Below are 22,136 nucleotides of genomic sequence, written 5' to 3' on the forward strand. Positions count from 1 at the left end.
CGTTGAGCACATTACAGAGCATGCAACACATTTCCCCCCACCACCCTTACAAAGAGAAGACACTATTTAACTTTTTTACCTTTTTCAATTTTTTTGTTTTTTTTTCCTGGACCTGGCAAGCCGAGGACACTTTGCCACAACCACCAGATGACGAAAAGTAAAAACCTACTACTATCTGCACAAGTTAGCGAGCATCTGAATAAATCCTCTTAAGACTCTTAAGAGCATCCAAAGCTCAAAACTTACGCAGATCAGTATAATTCACAAGTTCTAAAATAAGAAAATTGTACAAAAAACCACTGACTTCATTTCGAATCTTTTGGCTTCATCGGCCAGGGTGCATGGATCAAGCCTGAAAAAGAATGAAATGAAAGCCAGCGATAATAAGAACACTTACCCGAGCTGCTGGCTTTCTTCCTCTCTCATTTTGAGTAATAACTTCACAGCCAAATATACAAAGATCCAACTTGCTCAGGCCGTTGATGTTAGACTCAACCTGCTATTCAAACCACCACAGCAAAAGGAGCAGCATAAAGATAAACAATACATAAAAAATAATCAAGAAAATTCTCTATTTAGAAATTCACTACACATGCCTTATCACCGCTTTTTGTTCAGAGTTTACTCCCTCGTTGGAATTGAGTAGCATCCCAAATGCAGCATTCGGCTTCAGAGTAAAAAGTGAAAAACAAAGAAAAGAAGAGAAGAAACAAAGAAATTAGGTAGATTGGTCAGTGCAAAGAAAACCTCCAAGATAAGGCAAGTTAAAGAAAACGGAAAACAAGTTAATTATAGGTTTGTATTCTCAAATGTCCAATGTTTTAACGCGTGCAACACAAGTGAGGACCCAACACAGATCCTGTCAGGACTTGCATTATTGTTCGAAGATACCTCAGATGTTGCTACTTTTATGCCATTGGTGCATTTGGTCATAGAATCTCTGAGTTAGATGAAGAAATTAAGACAACATCCAACTATCAGAGTAAACGTTGCAAAAGAAGACGACCATATGATGAAAATGAATCACCAGAAAATTCAGTCAAAGTAAAGGAACTTAAATCCAAAACCTCTAATGCTTCTTGAGATCCATCTTGCCGCAGGTTTCCATTTCCGCATCCATTATCTGAAAGAGATTCCGAATCTGCCTCGCATACATCGCCCTGCAAATATCCTGGGTTGTTACTCCCAACACTGCTTCCCTCAACACTCCTAGTATTCCCCTCACTGCTAACAGCCACTGATCCAAATCCTGCATCATCACAACTGCCCTTGCTTGTAACATTTGTAATAGTACTGGAATTTGAGGCATATTCAGGCTCCGTTTCTCCCAACAGTGTTCTTTTATTTGACTCAACCACTTCCATACTAAAACCTTTATCTGACTGCTCCGGAGATGCACTGCTTGCCTTGTCAGAAATAATTACAGGAGAAACTGAATCACGGGGTTGTGGGCTAAGAGATTGCCGTTTCTCTAGTGGCATAACTTGATTCACATCCACCCCATCAAGATCCTTCTTCCTCTTCAGGTGTCTCTCAGCCAGATCCTGTCACACTAACTTCACCGTCATCGTAAGGCAATTTATCAGCCTGCTGCTGGGCCATAATTCTAGAGGGTCGAGGTCGTTTACAACCATCAGGAAACACGTATGGAGGAAGTTGCCTTCTACGAACATGAGAAACATAAATTTCCATCCCCGGTTTCCAAAACAGATACATATTAATGGAATGCCTGAACTCGTCAACAGTTCCTCGTATATCGAACTGCTGACCCTGAGTCTTCTCCCCTTGTTTCCTCTGCAAACCCATAAAAAACGCACTGTGGGCACATTGTTTGTTCGTATCAACATACTCATGGGGATAAGGATGGCATTGTAACATCCCTAAAGTATCCCTTTCAATCTGCAAATATAAACAGAGGAACCAATATGTTACGGATTTCTAATTCTAAAAGAGAACAAAAAGAGATATAGACACTACCATTAGAGTCAGTTGCCTAAGCCGAGATTCGACCCAGCCTTTCCAAGCACGCAAGTCATCAACATCAGCAGCAACTATGTCAACCTGGAGATAGTTCTTGTAGCTTTCAAAGAACAAATATGGCTCAAACAGAGCACACCACCGAGCTTTATTCAGTTCAACTTCCTGGATTCAAAAATTGAAACGGAAAATGTAACCAACAAGTGTGAACAACAATCTAAAGCATCTCTTCTGACAGAACAAGTACATACCTCACAGATTTTGTTTCCGTATCGAAACTGCTCCACCATAACACGAAGGGTACTTTGTGACACATTGTAGCTGGAGTTCATGCAAGGGTAAGCAGGGGTTATAATTGGCATGTGATGAGTCCGGTCACGAGGATTTTTACGCGGGTCCCAGACAGAAAAACCAAGTTCATCCTCCTCAATGGCACATAACATGACAGGATTTGGCCAACGCCACTGTGTATATACTCTAAAAAATCTAGAAAGCAGCATGCTGGGAACCGCATTGGGATAAAGCTGGCACACCCGGGCAACAAGAAGAGCCCAGTTCACTCCCCCAAGAAATCCAGTAACCTGAATATAAAAATTGTATAACAATCAACTTAAATGTAAAATACGTCAACATAATATCTCGAGTGAGGTACTCACATTGGAATAAACACCACGCCTCTTCGCCCAAAACTTCAAACATCTGAGTGTTGTACAGAAATGCTACAACAAAAGAAAGTACCATAAGTGAGGTTCAACATACAGCAGTATAAATATCTTTTGGAAAAAATAAAATAACCACATGATTGGCTGACCAACTAAACACATGCATACGAAGAATTTCACCTCAATATTTGGAACGAGTTTTAAAATTTGATCTGCAACCCTGCAGCCATTAAGACTTCGAACAGTAGGCTCATCGACATCGTACAACAGAGATACATCAGAAATGTCCAGGTCCTGTTGCAAAAATTAAAATGTATAAAATTAAAAAAATTAAAAAAAAACACTCAATAGAAATTAGGCAAGAAAGATGACATGCAAAGATGAGGCTACGAAACAACCAAATTGAATTTCACAAATGTCTAACATCTCCGCAAAATTAAAATTTGCACACCAAAAAACAAGCAGCTAAAACTTCTGATGAACAAGCATATATTCCTGCAAACACTGTAGGAAATAGGTAATGAGAACTGACTGACCAGGGTTCACAAGAATCACAACCAATAGAGACAAGCTTGCTAGAAAACATAAATCACAGTGACAAAATAAAATTATGATATTCCAGATTATATAAGTAGCTTTATATAGTCCAGATTATATAACTTCAACCTTAACCCCTTTTTCCCTCCTCTTCCTATTTCCTTTCTTTTCCTTCCCTCTTCATTTTTAGTTAATCAATTGTTTGAGATGTTATTAGATCTTGAAAGATGACGGTGGCAGCATGGATGGTAAATTATTCTGGTTGTATCTCTGGACCTTAGTGATTTTGGATGTTGATCTGTTCTTTAACAATCATATTATCTGCTTATTCCTTTAGATTGCTACCACAATTAGATTTTTTTTTTTTTTTTTTTTTTGTAATTGAACTTAAAATAGTCTGCATTATCTTATTCAACAAACTACATAAGGATGAGATCCCGCTGTGGCCAACCCCACACGAATTATCAAACAAAAAACAGGAAGCTAAACATAGAGAGAGGAGAGCAATCAACATCCCATCCAGATAAAATAGCACAATAAGGTTAGGAAAAAGTTTCACTTTCATACTACTTGCATGATATTTTGGTTTTTGTCAAGAAAGTTTGGTCAACAAGAGGGGGGAGTTCAGTACTTACTTCTGGTACAACCAAGAGAGAAATACTTGCATAAAGAAGGTCAATTGATATTCCATCAAACTTGAACTTCATTACAGGAACGTGAGCGTCTGGAACTGGTTGCAGTTCGGTCACCTCTTCCATCTCAGCCAGAATGTTGTGCAATATAAAGAAGAAGTCTTCCTGAAGATAACATATAAGTATTAAATAGATACAAATGATTGTAAGACTATGAACTCGACGAGAAAGCGTGTGCAGTCGATATTTACCTCTCGATTGACATAGGATGGCCCAACACATAATGTGTCTATGTCAGCCCCAGGACCATGCACCTAAGGAAAAAGTAATGGCAAACAAACTGTCTATATAGAAGAGCAACCAACACATGTATATTTGAAAAAAAAAACAAAAATAACCAATCAAATTGGCAAAGAAAACTAACAAATTACCCAACATTTGCTGAAGCTATGACTTGAGACACATTGAAACTAAGTAGCATGTACCATTGCTTCTAAGAAATCCATTTCCCTCTCTCTCAAACCAATTCAGACCACACCAAAAATAAAAAAAACCAAAACAAAACAAAACAAAAATTGGCAAGCCCAATCAAGAGTAAGGATACTTACCCCAAGCCTATAGGAGCCAAATGTAAAAATAAGAGCATTGGCATCCTCGACCATTTGATCTGTGTATCCTCTCAAGCGAGTAAGTTGCTTCACCCAATCCTTAACAATCTAACCACCAGAAGATAGGATAAGAAAGTTGAAGATATGGAAATCAGCAAAGGAGCTAAAACAAAATACAGGATTTTCACTTATGTATACAATTCTCTACATTTAGCAAAAATAAAAAGCCATATATAAATAGAAAATAACAAAAATGTAATGTTAACAGCAGTTAACATACACTTTAAGCCCATATCTCATAGATGTGAGACACCTAAACAAGCTGCAGGAAAAACAACTTTAGTCATGCACATACCAAATACAAAAGCATGACCTTTATTGCAAAGACAGGATCAGCTTGTTTTCTGTAACAAAAATAGCTCATCTCCCAGACTACATTCTGTTCATGCATCACGAGTAGGCTTTTCTTACTTATTAGTCGCATGTCTTCTAAAGGAATTGTAATGTCCACTGGATACTCATGTCTCTGTAACACTCTGTCTGCAACTTTTACTCTTTTGACTTCATATACTAATATTATATCATGCCCACGGGGTTCCCTCTAAATAGACTGTAGAATATTTTTCAGCTATTGAAATAAGAAAACCTTCAACAACAACAAAAGAAACCTATTTCATATTCTAAGTAAGCCACTGACTCCTGCACTTTCTGAATTTTTCCTTCCTTTCCAATTGAAATATAAATCCCTCGTCTTATCGTTACCATTTAATCCAGAATCCAATCAAACCCATAATTTAGGCAAGTCCAAAAATAACTATCAAGGACTACAACTAACTTGATGGCAGAACTATCAAACACTCCATTTCACATAATGGCAAAACAAATTATTACACAAAGGTAATCTTATGCCACATCCAAACCCATTGGACCCAAAGACCCTACTAGACATATTTGTATTTACGAATGGCACTTAATCTACACAATCAATCATATTGAAAAAATTAATACGAACAAACGCTTAACATTAATTAAAATCCAATAACACCAAAAGTTAGAACAAACAAAAGTTGACAATCAACCTAGAGAGGCTTGAAAATTCTCCAATAACACAGTTGCACAACGAAATAATTAGCCAGCTAATCTTTACTAATAAATAATTACTAACCTAAACCATAAATTCCTAATCATTCTATTGCCTTGATAATAGGTGATCAATACTATAGCACACATAAAACTGCCACCTCTAGTACTAAAACTAAAACTGGCTTTTAAGTATGATAAGTCTCACTAGCATATAATTTGTGTACACCAATCAACAATTACCTGCCCAATTCGCTGAAGAACCTCCTCTCTCTTGTCAGCGTCCTCTTTGCTCTCATAAAGACCCGCATCAACCAAAAACTTAACATACACATAAACCCAGAAACAAAATTTTATAACCAGAAGATCAAGAACAAAAACTAATCAATCTTTCCAAAGCAAAATTCAATAGCACAAACCTTCTCTAACTCTAAAGTCCTTTGAATATCGGCTTCTGTAGGCCCAGCTGTCGATATTGGCTTTGTCACCCGTATTGCCTCGTTGCCGCTTGAGGAGGCGGCAGCGGAGCACTCAATCCCTCTGAACTCACCATCTCAGCATCCCCCGGAAAAAAGAAAGTCTTGAAAAAAAAAATAATTCCTCCCAAACAAAGATTCGAAAACCCTAGAATTCACTAAAAGATAACACGATCTGATATTGAAATTGTACAGAAATCGAAAACCAAAACCCTAGATTTTAAGGGAGGTAATAGTCGAAACCCTAATAACGGAAGGAAATAAAAAGCAAAGTACTTTCCCAATAAGATCAAAATTACAAAACTAAATAGGAATCGGAAATCTGGGAATTCTGACAGACCTAACTGAAAAAGGAAACCCTAAGGAGATTTCTAGAGAAAGAAACAAACCCTAAAACGCGTCGGAGAAGAGAGAATTCGGGGAGTCAATCAGGAACGGCAGAGAGAGAGAGAGAGAGAGGGGAAAGTATTGGCTGGCTGGCTGGCTGGCGGTCGGTTGAATTTGGTGGTTTTTTGTGTTTTGATATAAATATATTTATTTATTTTGGTTTTTATCTCTTTATATTTTAATTGCTTTGCTGTTTATGGGTTTTTAACGGCGTTACGGTGCGTTTCAATAAAAAAAATATTTAAAAAACGAAACGGTGGTTACGCGTTGTGAAAAAGAGAAAACCTAGTGCGCTGCTGGTAACGTCAACTACAAGGAAGCTGATTGTAACTTTAATGGACTCGTGACACGTGGCGACGTAGGGGTGTGAAAGCAGATCTGATTTTTCTTTTTTCTTTTTTTTCCTTTTTTCTAATAGCAAGTTGCAAGTAGATCTGATTTTCTGACAGTCTCCCACCCAACCCAGGATCAAAAAATCTTTAATGAGAATAATTGAATTTATAAAATGGTAGATATAGTTATTAACTCCTTTTTATTGAAAAACATTTAAAGTTATTGAATTAAATTCTCCCCAATACACATTTTTATTACCAAAAGAAAAATTATTTCAAACTTTAATGTGTCACTAAAGAATTGCTCACAGTTCCTCATGTCCTTAATTTTCTATTACTCTCACTTTTTTCGATTCTAATAACGTGAAGAAGGGTTTTTTAATTTATCTACCAGCATGAAAAAAATAGTACCTTATATTAGTAGGGCCCGTTTGATTAGCGGAATGAATTGTTTGGAGATATGACTATGAAGACTTTTATTTCCATTCCAATGTATGGTAGGAAAAATGAATCACAAACATTGAATGAAGCCAGCCAAAGTTAGCAAACCAACATATCAACTTCAGATAAAGGAGAACAGAGAAAGAAAAGAAGGAAAGAGAAAATGGTTGGTCTCCTATATCTCATCACTTGGAAGATAATGCAAAATATCTAATAGAAATCACTTCCACCAAAAAAAAGTATCAAATTTGATTGCACCAAAAAAGATTTTTTTTTTTTTTTAAGTATAAAGTTTATATTAAAAGATTGTAAACTTTGTTTAATGGCTGCCCCATAAAGATTGTAATCTTTACAATGCAACAATTCTTGTTTTTTTTAAACCAAAAGATTGTATGATTTACATCAATCTACAGTAATTGTTAAGCTCAAACTCCACCAAAATAGAAATCCTTCCTTTGGCTGAAATTTGTTCTTCCTGAAGTTTCCATTACCACTAACTATTCATATGAGCATCCTTCTTCTTCTTCAGGCTACTCTCACTAGAACCAGATGCACAAACTTCTACATCATCACAAGACAACTTATCAGGCTGATGTTGCGCTGTACGTCTAGACGGTCGAGGTGGTCTAAAACCATCTGGAAACACATACGGAGGAAGTAGCCTTCTAATAACATGAGAAACATAAATTTCCATCCCCGGTTTCCAAAACATGTACATATTAACAGAAAGCCTGAACTCATCAACAGTTCCTCGTATATCGAACTGCTGACCCTGAATCTTTTCCCCCTGCTTCTTCTGCAAACCCATAAAAAAGGCACTGTGTGCGCATTGTTTGTTCGTATCGACATACTCACGGGGATAAGGATGGCATTGCAACATCCCTAAAGTATCCCTTTCAATCTGAAAATGTAAATGGAAGCACCAAAATGAGAGGACTATACATTTCTGTTTTTCAAAGAGGACAGAAAAAACAGATATAGTCATTAGTACCATTAGAGTCAGTTGGCTCAGGTGAGATTCAACCCAGCCTTTCCAAGCACGCAAGTCATCAACATCAGCAGCAACTATGTCAACCTGAAGATAGTTCTTGTAGCTTTCAAAGAACAAGTATGGTTCGAACAAAGCACACCACTCAGCTTTAAACAGCTCCACTTTCTGGATTTAAACAATGAATAGGAGAAAGTGACCAATGAGTGCCAACTACGGAAAACAAGCTAAAGCACACACTCTTCTTCTTACCTCTCAACTACAAGACAGAACAAGTACATACCTCACAGATGTTGTTGCTATATTGAAACTGCTCCACCATAACACGCAGGGTACTTTGTGAAACATTCTTGCTGGAGTTCTTACAAGGGTAGGCAGGAGTTATAATTGGCATATGATGAGTTCGATCACGGGGATTTTTACGTGGATCCCAACTGGAAAAACCAAGTTCATCCTCTTCAAGGGCACATAACATGACAGGATTTGGCCAACGCCACTGTGTATATACTCTAAAAAATCTAGAAACCAGCATGCTGGGAACTGCATTGGGATAAAGCTGGCACACCCGGGCAACAAGAATAGCCCAGTCCACTCCACCAAGAAATCCAATAACCTGAACATAAAATATGACCAACCAAGCAATGGAATCAGTTTAGATGTAAAATAAGTCAAAACAAATTGTGGAGTGAGGTGGTACTCACATTGGAATAAACACCGTGCCTTTTCGCCCAAAACTTCAAGCATCTCAATGTTGTACAGAAATGCTACAACAAAAAATTTCAATAAGAGAGGTTTGATATATGGCAGTACATATAGGTGTTTGAAAAAATAAAAATAAAAAAGGCGACTGCCAGACCAACAAAACACGTGCATAGGAAGCATTTCACCTCAACATTTGGAACAAGTTTTAGAATTTGATCTGCAGCCCTGCAGCAATTAAGACTTCGAACAGTAGGCTCGTCAACATCATACAACAGAGATGCATCAGAAATGTCCAGGTCCTGTTTCAGAAAATAAAATGCTCTAAAGCAATAAAGCAAAAGATATAGAGAAGAAGATATAGGACAAATGCAAAGATGGGATACAAAAAGGATGCAAATTAATATGAAAAGTTACGGTAGTAGACTTAAGATCATTATATTTACATGTGACCTCTATTCTAGTAGTAGACTTAATTTATCTTAATAATAAATCTAATTTAAGTTGATTACTTCAGTGATTTTATCAGACAAATAACAGAAAGTGAAACATAGAGAGAAGAGAGAGAGATTCCTTAAAACATCTCATCCACATGAAATAGCATGATATTTGGTTTTTGTTAAGAAAGTTTGGTCAACAAGAGGGGGAAGTTCAGTACTCACTTCTTGTACAACCAAGAGAGAAATGCTTGCATAAAGGAGGTCGATTGGTACTCCATCAAACTTAAATTTCATCACAGGAATATGAGCATCTGGAAGTGGTTGCAGTTCGGTCACCTCTTCCATCTCAGCCAGAATGTTTTGCAATATAAAGAAGAAGTCTTCCTGTAAGATAACATCACAGTGTTGTATAGATAAAACAGTGAACTATTGCAAGACTTATAACTCTGAGAAACCACTTGCAGTCAATATTTACCTCTCGATTGACATAGGATGGCCCGACACATAACATTTCTATTTCATCCCCAGGATAATGTACCTACAGAAGGCAAACCGCACAAGTATACTTCAAAAAACAAAAACAAATCAAAGCATATTACTAAAAAATCAATGAAACAAGGACTAAAAGCATATTGAAACTAAACAGTTTGTAACATTGCATTTAAGACATCCATTTCTCAATCTCTCTCTCTCTCTCTCTCTCTCTCTCAAACCAACTGAGACCACAAACAGAAATTTTGCAAGCACAATCAAGAGCAAGGATACTTACCCCAAGCCTATAGGAGCCAAATGTAAAAATAAGAGCATTAGCATCCTCAACCATTAGCTCTGTGTATCCTCTCGAGCGAGCAAGTTCCTTCACCCAATCCTTAACAATCTAACAATCAGAAGATAGGGTATAAAAGTTGAAACTACAAATCAGAAAATGGAGATGGAATAAATTACAAAAAATTTATAATTATGAAGTGAAAAACAAGAATGTAATGCTAATGGCAGTTAACATAGCTCCAGAAAAGCACTGTAGCACACAATTTGTTTTAAATGAGCACTAATCACCTGCTCAATTCGCTGAAGAACTTGCTCTCCCTTGGTAGCTTCCTCTTTGCTCTCATATACTCCAGCTTCTTCAATCAAAAACTTCATTTTCATAACCAAAAGATTATGAAAACCCAGAAACAATATTTTCATAACCATAAGATTAAGACCCAAAATTAATCAAGCTTTGCAAAACAAAACTCGGTAAGCACAAACCTTCTCCAACTCTATATTCATTTGAATATCGGCTTCGGTGGGCCCCGCTGTCGATATTGGCCGTGTCACCCGTACTGCCTCGCCGACGCTTGAGGAGGAGGCGGAGGCGGCGGCGGCGGAGCAATCAATGTCGCTGAACTCTCCATCTCAGCTTCCCCCAACAAAATTGTCAACTGCGAGGAATAACGTCAACTACAAGGAAGCTTTTGTAACTTCAACGGATCATTTTTAAGGTTTGACTTTGGGTTTGACGTTTTCACTTTCATCTCTTTTTGTTTTTTCCAGGTGTAAGCTTCCAGTTTTATTCTTAAAAGTTGAAATAAAAGTTGTTGCTGTTGCCTATGGTTGGCAAATTGTTGGCTCCCAAGAGTTGCCTTTTGATTTGTATCATCACTTTGGGGAAGGTTTTTCTTATAAAAATACTAGAGTCACCAAAGATGTTGATCAAATAACTCATGCATATATGGAGGACACAATGGTGGATTCAGGAATATTTTAAGGAATGGGCTGATTAATATTATATAGTAGGATTATATATATATTTTATAGAAAATATGGTAGGATTTCAGTGGGCAAAAGAAAATAAAATCTTATTTGAGTGGTTAGGATAGGCTGAATTCTAAAAGATAAGTGAGCTAATATTTAATTATAGTAGATTTTGTTGTACAATCAAGACTAAAGTATAAAATCAGCACTTAGCTAAAGCCCAGTTGAGTCCCATTTGTAGGTTTGCCCTTGGGGGAACATATTTGTACGGACATCACAACCACATTATATACCATCGACTGAGTTTGTATTTTAGAATTCACGTAGGCTAGTAACACCACACAACGAAGTGACGGTCACACTCAAGAATTTCTTGTATTGAACTACAGTTATCTCTTTATAACAAGAGAAACTACACTCATCCATATCATTATAAACTTTTGGCATAATGAGCTTATAGCTCAAGTAGTTAAGAGCATTTACCCATACATTTTAGGTCCTAGGTTCGATTCCCCCTCCCTTATATCTTTGTATAAAAAATAAAAATAAAAATTAACTTTTGGCTTCTGCTAAAAGGAATCACAAACACTAAAATGAGTAGGAGAGGCAATATGAGCCACTTGGAATCTTGTTTTCTCAACTATGCATATTACTATTAGAATTACCCAAAAAATAATACTTTATGGAGATGAAATAACTTGGGCTTTCCCACAAAAGCAAAAAGGAAGAAGACCATTTGGGCTTGATCAAAGGAAAGTGAGAACAACTTGGGTTTGACTGATTTGCCATGCAAGTTTAGGCCTGCTTTGTGAGTTTGTGAGTTGTGAGCAAACCAAATCATGGTCCAAAGTTGACAAGTTGCTACTAATTCGGTTTTGAATGAAGAAAGAGAAGGATTAAGGTACATCGGTCCCTTTCCATGAAAAATGAAAAATGTCCAGAACATTAATGGCAAACTTTGAATAATGGCTGCCTAAGTTAGTACATAAACGCCCAACTCAAAGCATGGATGGTCCCTTTTCAGTCCCACTGTCCCATAAGGATTGTAATATTTACAAACTAACAGTTCTTGAAAACATATTATCACTTTCAATTGCGTTTGCATCTTCTTCTTCTTTTCTTCACGTAACTTGTTCATTATTACTCATACGTTATGCTTATGTGAATTTCCCTTTTTCACTTTGGGAACTTTTAAATGTGAATCTTATGTAGCAAGTGGGAATAGCTCTATTTTCCTTTATTGTTATCCTAAATTCGAGAAAAATTTGTGTGAAACGGGAATAACAATGTTCTGCTATCCCCAACTAAATATACCAAATGAAAAAGTTATTACGCGTGACATATCGTAATTGATTGAAAATAAAAAACAGTATTATCTCATTTCCACACAAGTGTTTCTCCCTAAACTCGCCTCCTCGTTTAAAAATCATCTCTTGACTAAAATGTACACACCACATGATTAACTTAAACTCAAAAGCTCCACCAAAACAAAACAATCTTTTGGCTAAAAAAAGAAGTTTCCTAAAGCATACAAATTCTTTTCACCTCCTGGAAATTAATAATTAAACGAACCCTAAGCAAATAATATCTGTGAAAATTCCTACTATCCCCCTCTTACTCGCTCAAATTGATGAAATTGATTTCTTTTAATGTCAAAATGTTCCAACTTTCCATGTTCACAAAGTTATTGTGTAACGTTATGCATTTACTTATGACTGGATTTTAGCCAAAACATTGAAGAAAGAATATATAAGATCCATACTATATCTGGTTCCTTATATCCACATCATCATGCGACATAAATCAATCAAAACTGTTTTCGACCAAATTATAACAAATAAAAAAAAAAAAAAAAAAAAAAAACTGTGACAACAGGAAAAGGATCTGCATATTAAAAAATAAATAAATTTGAAGAAAATCAAAAAACCATTTTCAAATCACCTGCTCCTAAAAGTAAAAGATGCCACACACAGTCAATGGCAGATTGCCATTTTTATCTAACTTTGGTATATCCCAAATATCAGGAAAAATTCAAAACCCAACATTTATGGAATTTCAAATCCCAAGATTACCCCCTCCCATTCTCTCTCTCTCTCTCTCTCTCTCTCTCTCTCTCTCTTAATAAGCAGCGTCTGCATCCCCCCAATGGATTCAGATCTGCTTGATCAGCTCTCGTTTAGGAAAGACCCATTGTCAACCAAAGCTCTGTTTCAAAGATTTTGATGCAGAAAGAATGGCAGAGACTGAGTTAAGAATCATGGAGAAGAGGGAATCACTGTGAAAAAGATACGGAAACTGATCAAACATCTTCTCTCCAACCCAAGATAGAAAGCAAAGTCTCAGCCTTTTTCGGCTCTCTCACTCATACAACTCTTTTAAGGGACAAAGGAGAAGCTATAAAAAGCTGTCCTTTTTAGTGGGTAAATGGGCTTTTAAAGCCTGCTCTGTTTTTCCAGCTCTTATAGTACACAGTCTGAGTCTACTTCAACGTATAACAGACAGAGAAAGAGAGAGAGATATCAGAGAAATTTATGGCTTTAATTATAAGTTAAGAAGGGTAGAGGGTTAGAAGCAGAAGATAGCAGAAAAGGGTTTTTTTTTTTTTCTTTCTTTAAAGAGAGAGAGAGAGGGAGGAAGAAGCATAATACTCCAAAGGGTTTTTGAAAGAGGCTTTTGAAAAAGAAAACAAAATCGGAAAATATTCACGGGATTGTCAGTGGGTAATTGGGTATCTTTCATTTTGAGTACACGTTGCTCCAGAAAGTTGAGATTTTTAGTGAGAGAGAGAGAGAGAGAGGAGAAATAGATAGAGTGAAGCGGTGGTGGTGGTGCCTTTTGTCGTTGTAGTTTTGCCAAGTTTAGTCAGAAGACAAAGTGGGAGTAAATTCGGCGCTTTTTTTGAATTTAAGATTTTAAGGAGGCGGTGTGAAGTGAAGTGGTGGGGGTATCTGGGTAAGTCTCCCTTTTCTGTGAAAATGTTTACATTAAGCTTCTGCACTTTTCATGCTTTGCTTTGTCTGTAATTCTTGTTTGTTTAGACTTGTTTGTTTACTTGGTGACTTTTTGAAGCTTTGGTTGGTTATATTATAATGGATTTGAACCTCTGCATCTTTCTGTGACACTTTTTGTCTTGTAATGCAGTTCTTCACGAGGTGCTGTCAGAATTTCACCGAAGAAAATAAAAAACCAAGTTTTATCCCCATTTATATTTTAAGGTTTTGATGCTTTTTTGTTTGTTAATCTTTTGCTCCACACTTCTTTGCTTGCAACCTGTAAAGATTCCGAGAGATCTAGCAGAGACCCTTTATGCTCTATTTTAGCTAGCTCCACCTTTGGTTTTGTTCCCCTTTGGATTGAGTTTTTTTCAAAAACATTTCTATTTCTTTCTTTCTTTCCTTCTCTAGTGCCTCTTGGAAATACCTTTCTCCTAGTTTCTCGCTCCGAAATCTAGTGAGTAAAAATGGGGATAGCTTACTAGGTTGTGGTGCTCACTTCACTTTGCTCTTTAACTCACTTCAACATTCTCTTTATCTTTCTAGGACTTTCTCCACTTGTTTCTCTCTCCCTTTTTCTCTCACTCCATATTTGTTGCTTTGTTGGTGTTTGTTTCTTCATAAACTCCTGCTGGGTCTTTTGAGTTTTGACTTACCCTTTACTTAATCTTTGCCTCCTTTTAACTTTCTCTCTCCAGCTTGTATCTTCAGATTCTAGAGAGAGAGAGAGAGCAAAAATATGGGGAGAGCTACAAGATGGTTGAAGGGCTTGTTGGGGATGAAGAAAGAGAAAGACCATGTTGGCAATACAAGCACTACATCTGGTGATCGGAAGGAGAAGAAACGGTGGAGTTTTGCCAAGTCGGGGAAAGACACAAACAATCTTCCACCAAATGTTCCTGTCCCCGACTCTGCTTGGCTCAGATCCTATCTTGCTGAGTCAGACAAGGAGCAGAATAAGCACGCAATTGCGGTGGCTGCTGCCACCGCAGCTGCTGCTGATGCCGCCGTGGCCGCGGCTCAGGCGGCCGTGGCGGTTGTGAGGCTGACAAGTCAAGGCGGTGGACTCATGTTTGGAAAAAAAGAGAGATGTGCTGCAATGAAGATTCAAACTGTTTTCAGAGGCTATCTGGTAAGCAGTTTCTCAGTTTTTAATCCATTCCTTGCCTTAAATTGATTATTGGTATGTTTGGTTTTGCTTAGAGAATGTTGCATTGAAACTCTGCTTGATATGGTTGCGTGAAATGGTAGTAAATTTTGACTACGCAAAAAGTTTTCTTAGTTCTTACTTTTATGTCTGCTCGCAAAAAGTTGTGAAATTGTTTCCAAATCCTAATGGAACAGTAGAATACAAACATTTGTCGACTATTGCTTCCAAATCCTATGCAACAGTAAAAACAATTGTTTTCTTGGTCAATCAAACGGCTGAGAATTGTTCTTCCCTCCCCTGTTTCTGACCGGGCTACTCATTCTGTGAGCCCCCATGCCCGAATGTTATGTGTTTGAAATTTGAAATCTTGTTTCTTGTAACAGGGTCATGATTGCACTGTATGCCCCCATTTGTGTTATTATTTCGGTTTTCTTGCTTTTTTTAAAGTAATGATTTATTTTCTAAAGTTGGCTTTGGTTTTTCACCTTATTTTCATTTGCACAACTTGGGCTGCTACATTTGTGACTAGTTTTATTATGAACTTGCAAAACCTACCCCAACTTCCTCTGGTATGTGCATTGTTCTGTTGAATCTAAATTTGGTTTTGCCTTCAGGCACGAAAGGCACACCGAGCTCTTAGGGGACTGGTTAAGTTACAGGCTCTTGTTAGAGGCTATCTTGTTCGGAAACGGGCTGCTGCTACTCTTCACAGTATGCAAGCTCTTTTTAGAGCACAGACAACTGTCCGATTCCAGCGAGCACGTCGTTCTTTCAATAAAGAGAACAGGTTTCTACCTGAAATCAAAGCCCGGAAGTCCGTTGTAAGTGCTAATTTCACCAACCTCTAATATTGGATCACATTTTACATTTGACTTCTTTCTTACACATAAAATTTGTTTATAGCAGGAAAGATTTGACGATGCAAGAAGTGAATTTTATAGCAGGAGGCTATCTGCAACTTATGAAACTTCCATTAATGGCTTTGATGAAAGCCCAAAAATTGTGGAAATTGACACATTCAAAACCAGATCCAGGTCTCGTAGATTCAACACCATACTATCTGAATGTAGTGAAGAACTGCCTTACCAAACAATCTCATCACCACTTCCCTGTCCATTTCCAACCCGTATTTCTATACCTGATAGACAGCAGCCTCAAGATTTTGAATGGTGCTTTAATGGTGACGAATGCAAGTTCTCTACTGCCCACAACACTCCACGGTTCACAAACTCTTTTCGATCCAATGCTCCCGATACACCAGCCAAGAGTGTTTGTGGGACAGCTTCTTTCGGCCTTACTCAAACTTCCCAAACTACATGTCAAGCACTCAGTCATTCAACGCAAAGTCAAGGTCCCACAGTGCCCCTAAGCAAAGGCCGGAACCAGGGCCGAAGAAGAGGCTTTCGCTTAATGAAATGATGGCAGCAAGAAACAGCATAAGCGGAGTTCGAATGCATCGATCGTGTAATCAAGTCCAAGAAGAAGAAGAAGAAGAGGAAGAGGAAGAAGTCTTGAATTATTGAGCAAGCTGCAATTAGAAAGGTCCTGTCTTTGGTTAAAATCAGGGAGGGCTTTGCATAGAAGATGGTAAAAAAAAAACAGATTGGAGAGAAGAAGAAGCTCTGTGCCTTATTTTCCCCACTTCAGTATTAACAATGAATAGGGTAGAACACAGAGTGCTTGTGTAAATTCCTTTTTTTTTTTTCACCTTCCATTTTCCTTTTTCTCAACAGTTTCTTTCAAATTGTTCTTATGATCTATGAGTCAATGAGATGAAAGGAGCTTCTACATGTTAATTTTCTGAGAATCACAATTCTGGTCTTGGCAAACAATAATCACAAAAATGGCACCAAATGGCAAAAGATTCCACTATTTGGCCTTTGCCAAAAACATTCATGAAAAGCTAATAAGGTATAACTCAATGAAAAATAATCTTAACTTGCAGACTAAAAATCTCATGTCACGGACAAAAAGGAATTTACTATGATTACAAAAGAGACTCAAAAATGCACAAGTCTCGACAAGTCTCAAGTTGTTGGTTTGCCTAGGCACGTAGCAGAAATAGACAAAAAGATCTCATTTTCCATCCGTCGCTAAATTCATAATAGTTCGTGGATTTCAAGCAGGGATAAGAATAACATCAGAACATTATTGAAGCAGGAGCCGCATTATGCAGGAATTTGAAATCTTTTTGAACCCCCAACTTTCCCACCAAAGAGCTCAGCTGCTTAGCTTCCGTGAAGCTTCTGCTTCTCTCTGTCCTAGGCTTGTAGCTAGCCTGATTTAATAAACTGGACGCTGCTCTGGTTCTTTTGCCTTGCATTTATATATTTAGGCAGTGATTGAGACATATTTCGATGAGCAACATTTAAATTTGTCCTTTACAATGGAAAAATAATAATTTATTTTCCAAAAATGGCAGAGAAAGACAGTGGTGGGTTCAGAACTTCAAATCCCATCGATGATGCAAATGAGAATTAAGAAATTATCAATATCAATCATGAAGCTTATGCAGGAATTAACAATGAATGTGCATTTTATAATCCAATGTTTATAAATTCTCCCTCATTAAGATGAGAATTGTGTAACGTTGTGCTAAGAAGAGATCTTTTGTCTAACACCTCTCCTTTACTACAATAAGGATTTGTTTTTGCCCATAAGTCTTTGCGTCATATATATGAGGATTGGGAAAAGGGGAGGGTACGTAAGAATCGAATTTTTTTGCTCTAAATATATACGCCATAGATGTTTTACCATTGAAGTCAGAAATCTCGATAGTCAAGACCTCATATTGTGTTACATTATGTTTCTCATTATGTATACATGTAATAGGTGAGGTCCCTTTAATAAATTTTAGCCCTAGGAATTGTTGTTATAATTAGTTACAAAAATAAGTTGAATAGTTGCACTGTTTTATGAACTCATAGAAGCGCAAGAACCCAAGTGCCAATGGCGAAAAATGACTCAAGCACTCTTTCACGCGCTCAAACTGCATGTCGGCCAAAAAGTAGAAAACTACACACAGAAAGGGAAGGAAGGAAGGAAGGAAGGCTCGGGTTTTTAATTTGTTTTGGAAAATAAAGAAATCAAGGAAAGGCTATGGTAATTATTGTTGTAGACCAGACCCCATGCATGGATTTTAAATTTCTTATCAGCAATGATTAGGGCTTTGATCTGATTGATGGGTTTGTGGGTTTGGTTTCTTTGGAACTGGTGATGACTTTTTCCAAGTCTTCCCTTGCGTTGATTGCTTGCATCAGCTATGATATGACATGATGATATATGGCCCACCAACTCAAAGCTCAAACTGGTAAAAAGTTTATAAAAAAAAAACATGATTATAAAGGGCAATTTGGGTACTTGAGCCGGTCTTTGACTGAATCCCTTATCCTTTTCTCTTCCTTGCTTAAGCCATACATCATCATCATCATCATCATCATCATCGTCTTCATCTTCTTCTGGATGGAGTCATTGCGTTTGAACACTTCGTGCAGCGTGCCGGTAAGGTTCTCTGAGGTTTGTCCTTCACACGACTTAATTTGTGACAAACTAGGCCTAGGGTTGTCCAACCTCATTATGATGGTTTTGAAGACTTAATGTTGGAAGGTAATGGATTAGTGTTCGATGTTTGGTTCGTATATGTAGTTGTGTAGTTTAGAAATGCTATTCTTATTTTCGAACAATGAAACCAACATTTTGAAAACAGAGAAGATATTGAACTTAGAACTTTATACTCAAGCTCGTTAATGTAAAGTCTAAATCTATACCCAAGACATTAAATTGTGGACTTAAGACCCACAACCTCAAACATAAATTCATGATTGAAAGCTTCAATCCTTTGACTAAGACCTTGTACATTGGAACTGCCACTTTAGCACTTGAACATCCAAAATTAGGTTTTAAACTTGGACTTCGAATCCTAGCGTCTAAATCGAAATATTGAGCTCAAATTTGACTCAGAACTTGATTTATCTGTCAAATCGTAAAATTAATTTTCTTTTCCTCTTTTGTCTCTCAAATGGTTTGATTGCATTTTTCATTTTTGTTTCTTTAATTTAGTGTATAGACAAAGGATGCTAGAAAATACATACAAAATAGTGTAAGTAAAACTGAAAATGTATAGAAGGTTTCTGAATTGTAAATATATCATGGAACATCAGGTCTCCTTCCTAAATTGAAACAAAAATAAACCCGAACAACAAGGGGTCATGAAGTCCAATTTCGGCATATTTATCGAGAAGCCAACCACATGGTGGATTCTATAGCTAATTTAGGTCATGCTCTCAACCCTTCTCGCCTATGGGAGAATGGGGTTCCTCCTTTTATTTTTGATCTTCTTGGGACTCTGTGCTTGAGAGGGTTTCTCTTGTAATTCCTTTTTCTCATAAAATAAAAATAAAAAACAAGGGGTCATGAACAGTAATTCAAATTATGGAATATATATTTTTTGGGGACATGAAGATGGAATATTCTTAAAATATTATATTAAGATTTAATGATAAAGTATAATCGAAGTTTAAATTCTTTAGAGACAAGTTATTTAAACACATTCGAATTAGAGTGCACGTATTAAAGCTTTGGTTGAGTTCCAGAACCAAATAAAGTAAATTCTTTTCGACCTAAAAAAGAAAAGAAAAAAGTGTAAAGGCTTCTATAAGAAAAGAAAGAAAAAAAAAGGTGTCTCAAAGGCATCAATTTTGGCATCCGATCTTCTAAGTGTTCTCCTTGTTTCTTTTGATAAAGCAAAATAAGATTCCTAATCTCCCAAAAGTTACTGCAAATCTTTAGTAAAGCTAAATATATACACGTACCATAAAAGCTTCTTTTTGCATGAAATGTTACGTGAAAAGTTAAATTGACCAATCAAATATCTTTCTTAATGCTTGAGAAGAAAAATTTATCTTTCTTGTTATAGAAAATGTCATTTTTGAAATAATTCAGCCATGAACCTTTTTCTCCAAAAAAAACTTTGACGATAAACTTTGATTCAAATGAGATTTATATTTTGTAATGCCTTTCTCATATAATGAATTTTAAATATTTGAACCCTAGTTAATAAGTTAGGGGACGAGAAAAGTATGAATAAAAAATATAGACAAACGGATTAAATTATAGGTTAAACTATCGATCACATTCATCATTGCATGAACTGATCAAAATTAAGTTAACATGGGAGAATTAATGCCGTCTTCACTGGTTGTTCAAACTGCATTCATAATTATGCCAAACTGAATGATTATATTTACATTCATAATGCTGTCGAGGTATTAGAAAAAAAAAAAAAAAAAAAAAACAGAATGATTCTAGAGATGAATTTAAGAACAACTCATATTAAAATAGGCGTGTTAGCAGTAGGTTATATTATCAGAGATGAAAGAACTTAAATGATATTGACTTCTCCACCATATGGCCGATTAATTTTGAGTTAAATGTTCATATTTTAAAACTGTCCACATGCAGGTGTCATGTTTGATAAAACAAACATTTCTCAATTAACTAACACACTACTAAACAATATTTGAACAGAAAAAAGAGACGTTGAGAACTGTAAGACAAGATTAATTAAAGTATTCGTGCCCTTAATAAACCAGTATGCCTCATCTGATTCAAACACTGACAAACACAATTCTTTATACGATTTGTTTGAAAAAAAAAAAGCACTTGCTACGAGAATAGGAAGGTCGAATATGTTTGGTCGAGCGGCTGTACGCTTTCGTCATCTCATCTCATTGTGCTTTTGAACTAATTATAAAAAAAAGTCATAATATTTCAAAACCCATTAAGATAATAATCATGTTCCAGAGGGTTCTTGTTTTAATCAATCCCTTAAATCTGATTAATTAATTCTAATGTTGGTTTGAAAACTTTGAAGCTGAGTCAAAAGTTGCATTAATGGTACTGTAGAGATTTTGCTTTTGGTTTATGTGCTTTGTTCCTAAGCACTATTTCAAAATCAAAGGCTGGCAATTTGGCGTCACCTCAACCCTAACCGTCCTTTTGTCGGCACATTAGGGTTTTTTTAATTTTATTTTTTACTTGGATAAGGTTTTGGGTTCTCAATGCCTAACAGCCTCACTTGTACGTTCAAGTCTTTTCATCCAATAATTTACATCTTAAATATGAGTTTTGATAAGGTTTGGATTTTAAAGGTAAAAATTTGCAAAGACCCAACGAGTTCATCATCTTTATGACTTTTATGACTAATGGACTGGTTTGAATTTTAGTTCATCATCTTTATGACTTTTATGGCTAATGTACTGGTTTGAATTTTAGTTCATCATCTTTATGACTAATGTACTGGTTTGAATTTTAATTCCAACCATTTAATGCATTCTAATATAATGGTTAAAAACTTGTCCCGCTATAGATCCGCCTATATACTTTAGTCGTTTGTGCATGTTTTCATTATCCATGCAGGTGTTGTGTTTAGTTTTTTTTTTTTGGATTGTAAAACCCAGAAAGTGACTTGAATTGATCATATGAAATAAGAGTTATTTGCATTAGCACCCCCCTTCTCTTCTCGAATTTTAAGTTTTTTCACAAAAATTCGTTTCAGAAATTACACGAATACTTTTGTTTCAAATTGTTTTCGTAGAACCCTTTTTCGTTGATTATTCGTTCAAAGCTTGATGATTTTATTTATAAAAAAAGTGTGTAAATAACAAAATCAACCTCAATGTATATGCAATCTAATCCCAAAGGCTAATTTTTTCCTTTTGGAGAATTTTTATATATATAAAATCATCAATCTTTAACGAAAAAATAATTAAAATGGATGTTGTGAAATCAATTTAAAATCTCACAGGGTGTAATTTTTGAAACCTCAAGAGATTTTACGAAAGAACCGAAAACCTAAGGAGATGTTAGTGTAAATAACTCTATGAAATAACTCAAAAAGTTTCCAACAATCATCTTACGGAAAATGTGAGTATGTGAATGTATGTTTTGAACGAGAGCATGGATTTTCACGGACTTGCTTTTTTGTTTTAGTACAATG

At 36.3% G+C, this 22,136-nt stretch overlaps 2 protein-coding genes and 1 pseudogene across 3 annotated transcripts; 1 reads left to right on the forward strand and 2 right to left on the reverse strand.

Moving 5' to 3' along the window:
- Nucleotides 1–329: 329 nt before the first annotated feature.
- Nucleotides 330–6,192, reverse strand: LOC103327826 (nuclear poly(A) polymerase 4-like; annotated as a pseudogene). The gene is made up of 12 exons (XR_016125962.1): nt 5,916–6,192; nt 5,740–5,817; nt 4,417–4,524; nt 4,060–4,122; nt 3,812–3,973; nt 2,820–2,933; nt 2,634–2,696; nt 2,229–2,558; nt 1,978–2,142; nt 1,068–1,899; nt 597–667; nt 330–496 (listed from the first exon to the last, which is right to left on the reverse strand). The product of XR_016125962.1 is annotated as a nuclear poly(A) polymerase 4-like (transcript).
- Nucleotides 6,193–7,393: 1,201 nt separating this feature from the next.
- On the reverse strand, nt 7,394–10,921 carry LOC103327825 (nuclear poly(A) polymerase 4-like). The gene is made up of 10 exons (XM_008230190.3): nt 10,511–10,921; nt 10,316–10,396; nt 10,029–10,136; nt 9,735–9,797; nt 9,482–9,643; nt 9,008–9,121; nt 8,822–8,884; nt 8,404–8,733; nt 8,124–8,288; nt 7,394–8,033 (listed from the first exon to the last, which is right to left on the reverse strand). Exons 1-10 carry the CDS (start codon nt 10,529–10,531, stop codon nt 7,626–7,628), a joined length of 1,515 nt encoding a protein of 504 aa, XP_008228412.2. The 5' UTR covers nt 10,532–10,921; the 3' UTR covers nt 7,394–7,625.
- Nucleotides 10,922–13,044: 2,123 nt separating this feature from the next.
- LOC103327824 (protein IQ-domain 26) lies at nt 13,045–16,935 on the forward strand. The gene is given in 5 exon segments (XM_089051392.1): nt 13,045–13,948; nt 14,688–15,121; nt 15,754–15,960; nt 16,046–16,415; nt 16,418–16,935. Coding segments are annotated over 4 exon segments (1,215 nt in total). The 5' UTR covers nt 13,045–13,948; nt 14,688–14,728; the 3' UTR covers nt 16,663–16,935.
- Nucleotides 16,936–22,136: the final 5,201 nt, after the last annotated feature.

This window comes from Prunus mume, linkage group LG4, assembly GCF_029339155.1.
Source record: "Prunus mume cultivar Tortuosa linkage group LG4, ASM2933915v1, whole genome shotgun sequence".
Taxonomy (NCBI): Eukaryota; Viridiplantae; Streptophyta; class Magnoliopsida; order Rosales; family Rosaceae; genus Prunus; species Prunus mume.

Coding starts and splice junctions, on each gene's coding strand:
- LOC103327825 (XM_008230190.3), bottom strand. CDS start 10,531: ATGAATATAGAGTTGGAGAAG. Junction 10,397..10,510: donor TGAATATAGAGTTGGAGAAG/GTTTGTGCTTAC, acceptor ATGAAAATGAAG/TTTTTGATTGAAGAAGCTGG. Junction 9,798..10,028: donor TTGGCTCCTATAGGCTTGGG/GTAAGTATCCTT, acceptor TGCCTTCTGTAG/GTACATTATCCTGGGGATGA.